The sequence below is a fragment of the Ictalurus furcatus genome, chromosome 10 (genome assembly GCF_023375685.1).
Source record: "Ictalurus furcatus strain D&B chromosome 10, Billie_1.0, whole genome shotgun sequence".
Taxonomy (NCBI): domain Eukaryota; kingdom Metazoa; phylum Chordata; class Actinopteri; order Siluriformes; family Ictaluridae; genus Ictalurus; species Ictalurus furcatus.
The window spans coordinates 17,797,243-17,810,523 of record NC_071264.1 but is presented as its reverse complement, the minus strand read 5'-3'; the positions used below and the strand labels follow the sequence as shown (position 1 = coordinate 17,810,523).

The following is a 13,281-nucleotide window of genomic DNA, read 5'->3' as shown; positions in this document are numbered from 1 at the left end:
ATAAATATAAAATGCATTTTTAAAAATGCCATTCTGTATACTTCAAGTATATCATTATTAAAGCTACTAGAGTTATCCAGACAAGAGTAGAAATGTTTTTCTGACTGATATTAAAGACATAAACCGTGCTAGCCACACATCTATTATTTTCTAACACATAAATTTCAGATATGTCGGTCATCAAACAGCCTCTGGTGTGTAAAATTAGTAAAACCCCATCATGTCCTCCCATTTATTTACCCCAATAAAAGTTAAAGCATTGAATGCTTAATAAGGACTCCTGACCGTATTAGTTTTAAACGCGCGTATGCTAACCATTAAATAAGCAAAAACGAGGATGTTTTCTTAGAATAATATACTGGAAATAAACTATGCTACAACATTTATAAAGCAGCCGCTACCATCAGTTTAAACTCACCTGCTTGAACTGCTTGAATAAATACTGCGGGTAAGCAGCCGCTCTTCCTGAAAGCACGGTTAATCTATAAATATTCGGGGCGCGGCTTTTACACACTTAACAGTAACGGAACAGTAACGGCACCGAAAGCGGAAAATGAGCGTCAGAGAGAAATACATGTATTTCGCCTACTATATAGTAGGTAAGTATGCGGTTTCGGTCGCAGCCATGGTAACCAGGGGAGCTGCTGCTGCTCTGGCTCCAATGTCTTCTTGTTGCACGGTGCACCCATGAAAAGTTCCCGACTGACCACCTGTCTTGTAGCGCGTCAGTGCCGGGTTGACCCGGTTCTACCGGTATTTATGAACATTTGGTACAGTCAACTTTTTTTCTTTTTAGTACCGACTTGGTACCGAACTACCGGTACTTTTGACGACCCTAGTAAATGTATGCAATGAATATTTCATCAGTCTACAATCCAGGTACAAAAAGGCTGAAAGTCTAAAATCAGGGGGGGAAATCACAATCTTTATTTTTACAGCAACAGATTAAAGCATAGGTGTGTACTTTTTTTTATCCTGTCAGCTTCATATCTGACCTCCCTGCTCCCACCCAGCACCCAGACGACAGTTATATATATATATATATATATATATATATATATATATATATATATATATATATATATATATATATATAAATAAAACACCTGCTCCTGTGCCTGTTTTTTTTTGTGTTGTGGAATCTCATGGGATCCCAGGCCCAATGCACTTCTTTCTCCTATAACTAACTTCTTTAAAAACCTTTGGAAAATATTTCCTGTGTTATTTTTAAAGGTGTTTAAATACAAAAGCAGAATGTTTTTTGAAAATTGGTTTCATCATAAATTTTGTACAGAGAGAAATGATTTGACAAGAGGCTCACATCCAGAAACCGGAGCCGAGGCATGTTGGATCGGGACTGCAGGAAACCCAGCAGCAATAAAATGCACATGTTTTATGGTCACATGACAAGACCAAAGTTAGTGTGCACTATTTAGAATTTCAGAGGCATTCATTTGCCCCAAATGAACACCCTCCCCCCTTTCTCTATGACCTTTTTACCATTCCCTCCTCTGTAATTCATTCGCCGGCTGTACAGAAAAACTTAATTAACCCAAAAACACCATACTGTAATGCAACTTGCATGGACCGTTTTTTGAGCTACACCATAATTCGTGTGGTTTCCTTGAAGCTCCAGACGTGAGACAGCAGGAGAGTTAAAGTTTTGCACGAGTTCTCAGGAGACATAGGTGGAGCTGTCGGTCATCTTCAGGCCGCTGAGACCCTCTGGGCTGCTGAAGAGCTTCAGCATGTCCACCTCGAGCGGGTGCAGGTGGCCTGTGATGATCATAGAGTGCAGCGGCGCTCCCAAATCACACTCCGCCATCTCACGCAGAGATCCAGCTCGAATGGCCTGGTCATCGGCCCCTACCCGCGCCAGTCCCACACACACCGTGTCCTCAGTGATGGCTGCAGTGACACACAAACCCAATAATCTCATCAAACACTTTCAATCAAACGTAATCCAATTTTCATGCAACGCTGGACAAAACATTCACCGTGGCAGATGGTCCAGCCATGAGTCTATTACTGTGTATTAAATTAATGCGTCTCAGTCCCTAATGAAGAGTGTCAGATGAAAGGAAATGCAAAAAAAAACAAAACTATACAATATAGAGTTATATGCAAACTTACAGAATTGAAAAGGACTCGCAGATGTAGCTACAAGTTAGAAGGATAATTAAGCACTAAATGTACCGTGAAAATGATTTATACCACTGCACTGCTAAACTCAAATCTGACTGATCAGAAGGTGCTGATTAATTTTCAGAGACAGACAGAAAAATAGAGTGGCTGGTGAGGGAACAACTGTTTCTAGCTGCTATAACATAACTGAGAACAGGAACTAACTTTACTCTGGGACACTCCACAATATTAAATGTAACTACCAATGGACGAAAACTGTCGTTCTTTAATAAATTAAAAATATAAATAAAATATATTGTAATCATTGGAAATTTGCTGTGGTATATGAGTAATAAAAACGTCAGGACATGCTTTTATAGGAACGTAATCAACCTTGTGGTGCTAATGGTAACTCCTCTTCATCACCCCACCTCGTCCTTCATTATTTTCTTACAGCAGCATGATGCAAAGTGTTTTATTCCTCTTCTACTTCAGCAATTTCAGTTATTAAAGAGCACCACCTCATACTTTTTATCTGTTTATAGTTACATTTATACACTTTTAGAAGAAAAAAAAAAGGAACTTCAAGGATTCTATGGATAAATAATGGTTCTTGGCGTGCGATAAACAGTTCTTGGAACTCCTTCAGTGTTGTTGAATGTCTGCCAAATAAATTAGGTCCTGTTCTCACTTGCGTTATAGCAGCTATATGCAGTTGTTCCCTCACCAGCCTCTCTTTTTTCTTCTCTCTTGAGGTTAATTAAACAAAACAAAAAAAACCCTCAACATGTCATGTTAATTTCTCGGTCCTGAAGAAAGACACTCGTTCCATAAATGTTACAAAAACGTCTCCTTACAGAAAGCATCACCATATGAACGATTATACGCTTTTAAAATCCTTTGTGGAGCATCCGCTGTAAAAGTCCCTGTGTTGTTAATATAGAAACGAGCACAACTTGTGAAATGAATCAATCAGAATCCAGAATTGAGCAGCGTTGTGGTGTAAGAATGTAATAAAGTGGAAGTCTGCTGTGCAAAATTAGCCAATCTAAGTTTAACTGAACTAACGCTAGCAACAATAATGTAAGTGCAGGGTAGCCAACATTTTCTTCCTCACCTGGTTCCTCTTCTCGCTCTCGGCGGTTCTGTACCACCTCGAGCAGCTGCTCAGCTGCTTGAGCCACTGTCATGAACCTGGGAGGCTCGTAAACCTTACGACCCCTTTAAGAAAGAGAGAGAGAGTGAGTGAGAGAGAGAGAGAGACAAAGAACACTAATGGACTTGTAGTACTTAAAGCACTAGTTCTTAATATAGACATATTGACAGAGTATTGAGTGCTGTTTAGACGGTACTAACCCTCGACTTAATGCATCACTTCATATTAACTTAATACAGGAAACAAATGCTAAATGTATTTTCCTTCCTTTCTGCAGAATGAAGGGCAGAAACCTCATTCGACAGGCATGCTCGCTCTGACCAGAAACCAAGAGAGCGCGTGTTTATTCCATTTCCGAGTAACGATCCAACTCAGCCAGTCAATCTGGGAGAAATTAGGGCCTTTTCCTTTTTCCACTCGGGTTGAAGAGCAGTGGTCTCGAGGACTCTGCTCTTTCCAGCGCACGCAGTGGAACATGCAAGCCCACCTGGGTTCATGTGAAATGAGAGATGAAATTATAGCGTTCCACTGAAGGGTGGAAGACACGAACCGCCTTTCTGTAAGCCGAGACATCGCTCACACGTGCGTTAGGAAAGCGCTGGCTGTAAATCAGAATTTTCAATCAAGTACTTGAATGAGAAAGTAATAAGTGTTTCTTTTTTTCAGCAGCCGTTGATAGTATATCATAAATCCAAGTCAAACAAACGGTTAAGTTTTTCCCTCCGGTGTTAGCTCGCCTGGGTCACGTCCAGCTGAGTGTATAAACTTATGTTAAGCGAACGTCTATAATAAACCACAAACTCCTCTGACAAAGTGCTAGAGAGCAAATACAAATCAGAGCGGACACAAAACGAGGTGCACGTACCTCATGAGGTTCTCCATGGACTGCTCCTTCACTTTGATATCTGTAGAACAGAGAAAATATTAAATGTACAGCATTCTGCATTTTCTGAGGGGTTTCCTCGTCTAAGTTCAACTAGAACACTAGAACCTTTCCTTAAAACATTTTTCGACACTGTATTTCTTGTATCTGTCTACTAAAAAGAACAAGGTCAAAAATCTTCATCTTTTCAGAACCATTACCAGTGTGTAAAGATAAAATGAGGTGTTCTCATACCAGGGACTGGTTGCAACATTATTTTTATTTCATGCAAAACTTTATTTTGCAGTGGATTTTTTGCATCACATATTTTCACAAATACTATTTGGGCCGGAGAAGTTTTCTTTAAGGAGATTTAACATTAACGGAAGGAGTCTCCAGTGTCAGCGATGTGTAACAGTCAGAGGTAAATCTGTAACTTTAAGTCTTCTGATGTGTTGAGGACAGACGAGTTTACGCTTTGTGGTTTCTCTGTAACATCACAAGCTGTGATGGTTTTGTCTTATTAGCTTCAGGAGTGAGAGAAGAGAGAGGCTGGGGAGGGAGATACTGTTTATAGCTGCTATAACGTAAGCAACAACAGGAACCAGCTTGTTTAATGGCTGTTCCACAAATGTATAACGTATGTGTAATGTAACCAAGAACAAGAACAGGCTTGTTTACTCACTTATAAACTGTTTAAAAGTGTTCTTTAATATATTAAACCTTGTAATTGTTGGCAGATCACTGGTGTATAAGAGGAATAAAACACTTCAGGACATGCTATTCTAGAAAAATAACCCACTTTGGGGTGGTAACAGTAACTGCTCCTCATCACCCCACCCTGCTGTTCACTATTTTCCTAGAACAGGACAACATGGAGTGTGTTATGCCTTACTTACGCGATAAGTGGTAGTGCATGTTTATAATAATTACAGATATTTACATGTTATATTTACTAAACCAGTGCAGGAAAGAACAGAAATGAATGTTTCTGGTGAGAATTTTGGGGCCCCTTGCCTACAAAGACGAGACTGTTACAGACAGTGACACACAGACACACACACACACACATTCTGATGCCACAATCTTTACAATCAAATTGTTTATGTTAATGTGGAGTACTCTGTGTCAGGTTGATAAATAATCTATGGCTTGTTAGTAAATGTAATGACAGATCGACTAATCAGTGTGCGGTCGCTGATGTGCACGTGTGTGAGAGAGGGAGAGAGAGCGAGAGATTGTGTTGGAGGTGGAAGGTGAAGCGAATAAAACCAGTCTCTCTGTCCGCTGTTGAATAATGAGGTTAATGACACAGATCACATTTACTCTCTAATCCTGCTGATCTGATCTGCACCTGAGCCCTTGACCCACCCCCACAACACAGTGGGCGGAGCCACCTGTCACTGAAGCCCCGCCTCCTCTTGGGATTTTTTCCCTTAAGGGGGTGGGGTTAAATATACAATGCATGTTGATAAACCTAAATCATCATTTCCCCATGCAGACCATCTGGTGTATATGTACACACACACACACACACACACACACACTCTCTTCACATTCAGATACATTCACTCCTTTTGTGTGTGAGAATTAAGCTGATTTAACACACACTCCAGGGAGAACACATAAAGGAACTGTGTTTCAGGGGAATTGGGCGGAGTCAAGCCCCTCGGGGATGTGTCTGGCTCTGACATTTTCATTGCCGTTTCTTTGTTGGTCATGTTCATGTGTTCATACTGCCAGCCATTTTATGCCTTACGTTGCTCCTGTCCTGAGTTACTAGCGGTTGCCATAGTTACCCTGGTTGACCCTGGGTAACTCAATATGGCCAGACAATCAGCATAGCTAGCAACAGAACCAACTGGATGTCTTCTGGTTAGAAATAGAAACTCTGGAAGGGAAATGCATGTGTGCATCATGATCCAATAGTGTCATAACAGGCCAAAAACAACGTTTATACTTTGCAGTTGTTGCGATTTGTTGCAAAAACACAGGAGATGTGTCTGGGTGTACGAATTGTACTGAATGTGTGGAACCATAAAACAGTTGGGGGGGTGGGGTAAGCCTACCATTGTCCCTCACTCCCATTGGTAGTCACCAAATCAATCTGTAGGTCATTTGTGTAACATTTTAAAAGTCAGGCAGCTCGCCTACTTTGCATCACTAACAGCCGCTCTGTTACCTGTCTCTGTACACTGTTAGCTCTCACTGTAAATAAATGACTGCTGGTGTTATCCTGGGTTTACACTAGCACGTGAACCCAGGAATAATTTATGATGCTGTACAGACAAATCCAAATGATTCCTTAGACGAATCCTACGGCGGCGTTTCTTCAGTTTCCCACTCACAACTTTAGGTCCTACTTGCAATTATTTCCCCCAAAAATTGAACGTAGTTTACACAACGTGGTGCAATCTTATCCTGTCATATACGACCTGTCATTAAATGTGTATAGAGACGTTACGAAGAAAAATAAAGCTTGTGAGGACGTAGCAGCCACCATTGGTGCCACTGGTGGGTGTACGTAGCTAGTACAGTTAGCTTGCTTTGCTGATCTAGTCTTGAGAACAAAGCTAGAGTGAAGCCAAGTATGCGACATATAAACCAAACAAACCAACACTTCTCACATTCCTTAATGCAGTTCATTTGTTTATGCTATTAGCTTTACAAGCTATATATACTTACTACTGTTTCTCATTGGAAATGCGCTGCTTGTTGCTTGCTAGTGTGAACCTAGGGTTAGAAGTTTATATGAAGACGTTAACTTGCTTACCCAGAAGGCAGAGCGTGTGCATGCCCATGTCCCTGTTCCTCTTGATCTTATCGTAGAAGCTCTCTGGTTTCCAGCTGTCTGTCCAGAACACTATGGACACTGTCTCACCAAAATTGTACAACTAGCAGGAGACAGACAGACAAACAGACGAATGAATAACATGAAATGTATGCTTCCATCTGCTTCCAAATTTCTTTGTATATAATCATATTTTAACCTGTTTAACCTAATTGTCCATTGTAGCGCTCAGTTTATAGTTGATGCTGTTCTCCAGTGAGCCATATGATTACATATATATGTTTAACAAGCTCTGATTTCTGCATACCAGTACCAGGAGAGGTGCTTCCTGTTACTCAGTGTGCATGACATCACTGCCAGTCTGAGTCAAGCCTGTATTTTTTTGTGTGTGTGTGTGTGTGTGTGTGTGGAGTTGATGGCTCGCTTTCATACAGCTGACACAGCAAAAACACACACTGCTGCTGATCTTAGTAATCTGCACAGGCACTAAAAGGCATCATATATCATAACAAATATTTGTGTACTCCCGGTCATATTAAAGCAATAAAATTCATGTTTTCGCATTAAGGTTAACGTCGGATGGATGGATTTTATAAACAGAAACATGCTTTCATCGCATCTCTGGTTACACCACTTCATTCGAAAAGCAAACCTACATTGTTGTGTTATTGCTTTCCATGCGCTCTTTTTTTAATCACCGTTAATCCCTAAGTGAGCCAGAGGAGTATAAATGCTCAGTGCTGATCCAGGATGAGCTGATGGTGCTGAAACTATTTTGTATTAAAGTACTAATAAATCACAGGACTGATCCCAGATCAGCAGTATGTGAGAACAGCTGGGGTCTCGGTGAGCACAATGGCACTCGGACAGCTCAATACACGGCCATGTTATTGATGGATTCGTCCCAAGTGCTGGGAAGGCATAAGCTAACACTGCCAATATGATTTCTTTCAGCTACACAACCGCTCTGAAACACAGAGATGACAGTCAGCAGTAGTTCCTGCCTATGATGAACAGTTTAGAAAAACAAAAAGGTCTACCTGCAGCCCACAGCAGCCCACTGCATTCAGGATAGAGGCATTATGGATGACTCTGTACTCTATCCCAGCATTCATTGCTCTCAGGACTAGGTCACTGTGGGTTGTGGCTCTAAAGCAAAAAAAAAAAAAAAAAAACAACCTCAAATTGATTACTGATGAAGAAACACAGAATAAGACACAAAAATGAAACAAATGGTTATGGCACCCGAGCATAAACCGCCATTTTCCTGCTTATGAGCACACTATTTACAGTTCAGCATCAGTCCAAGACATGTCAAGCGTCTGGTTTTGAAATATGTCATTAAACATCATTAAATACAAATATTCTCCAGAAACGGAAAATAAACAGTGAGGATCCCTGCTCCAGGCCTTGAGTGGTTTCAGGGCAGGAAAAAAGGCAGAGAGGAATACAGTGCATGCCTACAAAAACTCACTCCCATATCACAAATCCATCACCACATATTAGTACGTGGTCAGTGAACAATTCTGCAAAATGAACAGTGACCAATAAGAGCTCCTGAGTGGAGCGACATATGCTCATGTATGCTGATTAAAATGACAGCATGTTGTATGTAGTGCTTAGAAATGATAATTTAACAATGCCGAGTTATAAACGTGTTTAACATTTACAAATCAATTACGCCAGCTTGCTACAATGCAACTTATATACACCAATCAGCCATAACATGAAAACCACTGACAGGTGACGTGAATAACACTGATTATCTCATTACAATGGATCTCCAAAACAGCAGGTCTTGTGTAGTGTTCCCGGTATGCAGTGGTTAGTACCTACCAAAAGGGGTCCAAGAAAGGACAACCGGTGAACCGGCGACAGGGTCATAGGCGCCCAAGGCTTATTGATGCACGTGGGGAGCGAAGGCTAGCCCGTCTGGTACGATCCACAGAAGAGCACAAACTACTGAAAAGGGTAATGCTGGCTATGATTAAAAAGGTGTCAGAACACACAGTGCATCACAGTTTGCTGTGAATGGGGCTACAAATGCGTAGATCGGTCAGAGCGCCCATGCTGACCCCCGTCCACTGCTGAAAGAGCCTACGGTGAGCATGTGAGCATCAGAACTGGTAGTGTGATGCTCTGAGCAATGTTCTGCTGGAAACCTTGGGTCCTGGTATTCATGTGGATGTTACTATGACATGTACCACCTACCTAAACATTGTTGTGGACCAAGTACACCTCTTCATGGCAACGGTATTCCCTTATAGCAGTGGCCTCTTTCAGCAGGATAATGTACCCTGCTAAGATGTTCAGGAATGGTTTGAGGAACATGACTGAGTTCAAGTTATTGACTTGGCCTCCAAATTCCCCACATCTCAATCCGATCAAGAATCTTTGGGGTGTACTGGACAAACAAGTCTGATCCATTAAGGCCCAATGTTGCTACTTACAGGACTTAAAGGATCTGCTACTAATGTCTTGGTGCCAGATCCCACAGCACACCTTCAGAGGTCTTGTGGAGTCCATGCCTCAACAGGGCACAGCTGTTTGGCGGCACAAGGGGGACCTACACCCACACACACCTATATGCGTATGTATGTCTGTCTGTATGTCTTTATGTACGCATGTACGTACATACAGACAGACAGACAGATAGATAGATAGACAGATAGCGATAGATAGATAATGCATATTACTGCGCAATAACCAAAGTATGGTTATGAAATATGTGGACATTGTGACAGGTTGTGGTAAAAATAGGTAAAGTATTCAGTGTACTGCATGTTTGTATTTTAAAATTATTTTTTTTACCCAAATGGATCTCCCACCACCAGGAAGGCCACATCACTGACATCAGCACCCTTGAGGATCTCATCTGCCTCCTGTTCCACCATGTCTCTGTCTGCCAAAATCAGCTCTCGCCCATAATACTCCTCCTGCACAAACACAAACACACACACACACACACACACAGCACAGAGCAATGAGTTCACAGCAATGGTGAATTTGTACAACAATAAGCTCCAATGTAAGGACTCCTTTCTTAGTGACTGTGACCAACGTAGTGACTAGTGACTTTTTGAACAGATGTTAGCGACGGTACTGCACTTGATACTCACATCACATCTCCAACTCACATCACAGCTTTTTAGGTATACAAGTTGAGAGCGCAGGTTCACTCGACTTAACAATTAATCATGATTACTATTGCTCCAAAGACCAAACACTGATCACTATTGTTCCCAATGACCATTCACTATTATAAACTGTTCACAAGACCACTCACTGATCACCACTGTCTGTCCACCCACACACTTCTTTGTACTTTGTTTTAAACTCTCTTCCTGGTGATATGTACAGGAATAAAAGCGAATTATTTGACCCGTACCCGTTTCCTACGTGTCTTAATTTTGCCCGCTTCCTTTATAGAAATGATAAAATTTTGTAAATACATACACTCACCGCCAATTTATTTCTACATTTCATTATTAGGAACATCTGTACATTTATGAAGTTATCTAATCAGCCAAAATCATGCAGATACAGGAACTGAAAATACAAGAGCTTCAGTTAATGTTCACATCAAACATCAGAATGGGGAAAAGTGTGATCTCTGTGACTTTAACTGTGATATGGTTGTTGGTACCAGATGGGCTGGTTTGCCAGTTTCAGACACCACTGATTTCCTGGGAATTTCACATATAACACACAACTCTACAGTTTATACAGAATGGTGTGGAAAAACAAAAAATATTGAGTGAGAGACAGTCCTGTGAGTGGAAAATACCTTGTTGATCAGAGAGATCAGAGGAAAATGGCCAGATTGGTTTGAGCTGCCAGGAAGGATATAGTAACTCATATAATCACTCTTTACAACCATGGTGAGCCGAAAAGAATCTCAGAATTTACAACACATCATACCTTGAGGTAGATGGCCTACAACAGCAGAAGACCACATCAGGCTCCACTCCTGCCAGCCAAGAACAGGAATCTGATTCTATCATGGGCACATGCTCACCCAAACCTGGTCTTCTTCTAATCTTCAACTGTCCAGTTTTGGTAAGTCTGTGCATATGATAGAATCAGATTCCTGTTCTTGGCTTGTTTCAGCCTCTCCTCACAGGATGTTTTCTGTTTTGTTTTTTTTGTAAACTGTTGTGTGTGAAGATTCCAGGAGATCAGTAGTTTCTAAAATACCCAAACCAGCCCATCTGGTACTGACAACCATGTAACGGTTAAAGTCACCGATCATATTTTCCCCATTCTGATGTTTGATGTGAACATTAACTGACAGTCTTGACCTGTATCTGCATGACTTTACACATTGTGCTGCTGCCACAGGATTGGCTGATTGGATAATTGCATAAATGAGCAGGTGTACAGGTGTTCCTAATAAAGGGAATAGTGAGTGTAAATAGTTAGCTTGTGGTGTCGTGACTAAATAAGAATTCTTTCTATAAGTTATATTATTTTGTATCAGGATAAAACTGTATTCACTGTGCCTGTACTGTATCTTTCGTTGTCGCTGGAGTGGAACCAGTATCCTTTGGATTTTTAATATTTTAACTATTTTTCACCTGAAAATGTGAAATGTAGTGCCCCATTAAACCGAATGTATATGTATGCATCAATTACCTTTTAGAGTGAAGTTTCAAAAGGTACACCACATGCATCTTTCTATGTAAAAATACACACTAAAGGTACAAAACGTGGCAAGAAAAAGTACAGTTTAATACCCTTTTTTGACCCCTGAGTGTTTGAGTGGCAATTGCCTCCTTGAAATCAACCTAAACACACCATTTGACATCTGAACCATGCTAATTAAAACATTATTACAGTGTTTTAGGTTTTTTTTTTTTATCTGATTCAATTAAGCTCTTAATTAACAGCTCTTCTAGAGTTAAAGTCCCAGTGAAGTGCCTTGAAATGTGCCGCGTTATTTGATGTAATTTCCACTGAAACAGGAAGTCAGGGCAGAACATATGTGGCTCCTCACCCTTTTAAAATAGCCAACAGCGTTTAGTTTACTACCATGCATTTTTATAATGATGAGGGCGGGACACTTCAGATTCTAAAGAGCATTTGATTGGACAGAAAATCTAATGAGAAGCTGAAGTGCAGAATGATGTAATCAAAACTGTTGATCTGTATGGGTGGTAGAGAGAGACGGTCAATTTTGAATGCATATATCTTCTAAATGCGAATTTTGTCATTGTTTTGGAGCAGAACAACTTCAGTTCTGATTTCATGGGACTTTAAAGTTGATGTATTATGACGTACAGGGCACACTTCAGGACTAGGGGGACAATATATATATATATATAAAATTGTATTTGCAGAACATCTGATTTGTTGTTTTTTTTTTTTTGGGGGGGGGGGGGGGGGGGTCTGGGGTCTTACAAGGCTGTAATAATTCTTTCATTTAACATGGTATGGATTTCAGTTTGGGTGTCCCTGGAGTGGTCTTTTGCCACAGGATGTGTAAAATCCTGTACACGTCTCTATTATGCAATATTTAAATAAAAAATAAAATAAAAAATAAAAAGCAGAATAAGTCATGTGTCATGCGTGTTTTTCCCATTTCCATACCAGTGCTTCTTTCCCCACAGTCAGTATGGACGTGTAGGCTTCCAGGTAAACCCGGCTGCATCGCTTGATTATTTCCAGTCCCTTTACCGTGATATCTTTAGCATCACCGAGACCAAGACCGATAAAATAAAACATTGCTGAAGTACGTATCAAGTTTATACTTAAGACTAAGATTCTGACAGCTGCTCAAACCAAAGGCTATGTAGTTAGCTAGATAGCTAACTGCTCATTTAGTGTTTGCTTAACATTACGTTTTTCGTAAACGTAATTTGAATAATGTTTTACTTTCGCGTATATAAAATAGGAGAAAACTGAAGTAGACTGTGCGCTTAAAAGTTAACGGTTTTAGTACATTTTACAGATACACAGGTTTAAGAAGTAACAGCTAGAGTTTCTCACATGTTCCTCTACTGGAGCAACTGACATCCGATTTGCCGTAAAGCAGCACTTGTTTTACGACAGTGTCGGGAATCGTGATGCTTCCTCATACTGAATGTTTTACTATGGTTGCGCTGATATTAAGATAATTTGACTGGCATGTACAATGAGCATACATCATTTAATATAACCAGTTAATATTAACATGAAATAATTATTTAACTATGTATACATCGATTTAAATTTAGATTTATTAAAAAGAAAAATCATCCTGGCTAATCCAAGACTAGATTTCAAAACACACGGTTCATGTTAAAAGCAGGAGTTAAAAGTTGAATATTAAATATGAATACTGAACACTGAATAAATATTATGAAGTCA

General features: G+C 40.3%; 1 protein-coding gene across 1 annotated transcript; it reads right to left on the bottom strand.

Annotated features, from left to right (window-relative positions):
- Positions 1-1,072: 1,072 nt before the first annotated feature.
- dph5 (diphthamide biosynthesis 5) lies at positions 1,073-12,984 on the bottom strand. The gene is made up of 7 exons (XM_053635405.1): positions 12,523-12,984; positions 9,745-9,869; positions 7,974-8,082; positions 6,916-7,036; positions 4,146-4,185; positions 3,242-3,345; positions 1,073-1,908 (listed from the first exon to the last, which is right to left on the bottom strand). The coding sequence occupies exons 1-7, from the start codon at positions 12,655-12,657 to the stop codon at positions 1,676-1,678; spliced, it is 867 nt and encodes a 288-aa protein (XP_053491380.1). The 5' UTR covers positions 12,658-12,984; the 3' UTR covers positions 1,073-1,675.
- Between the last annotated feature and the right edge of the window lie 297 nt (positions 12,985-13,281).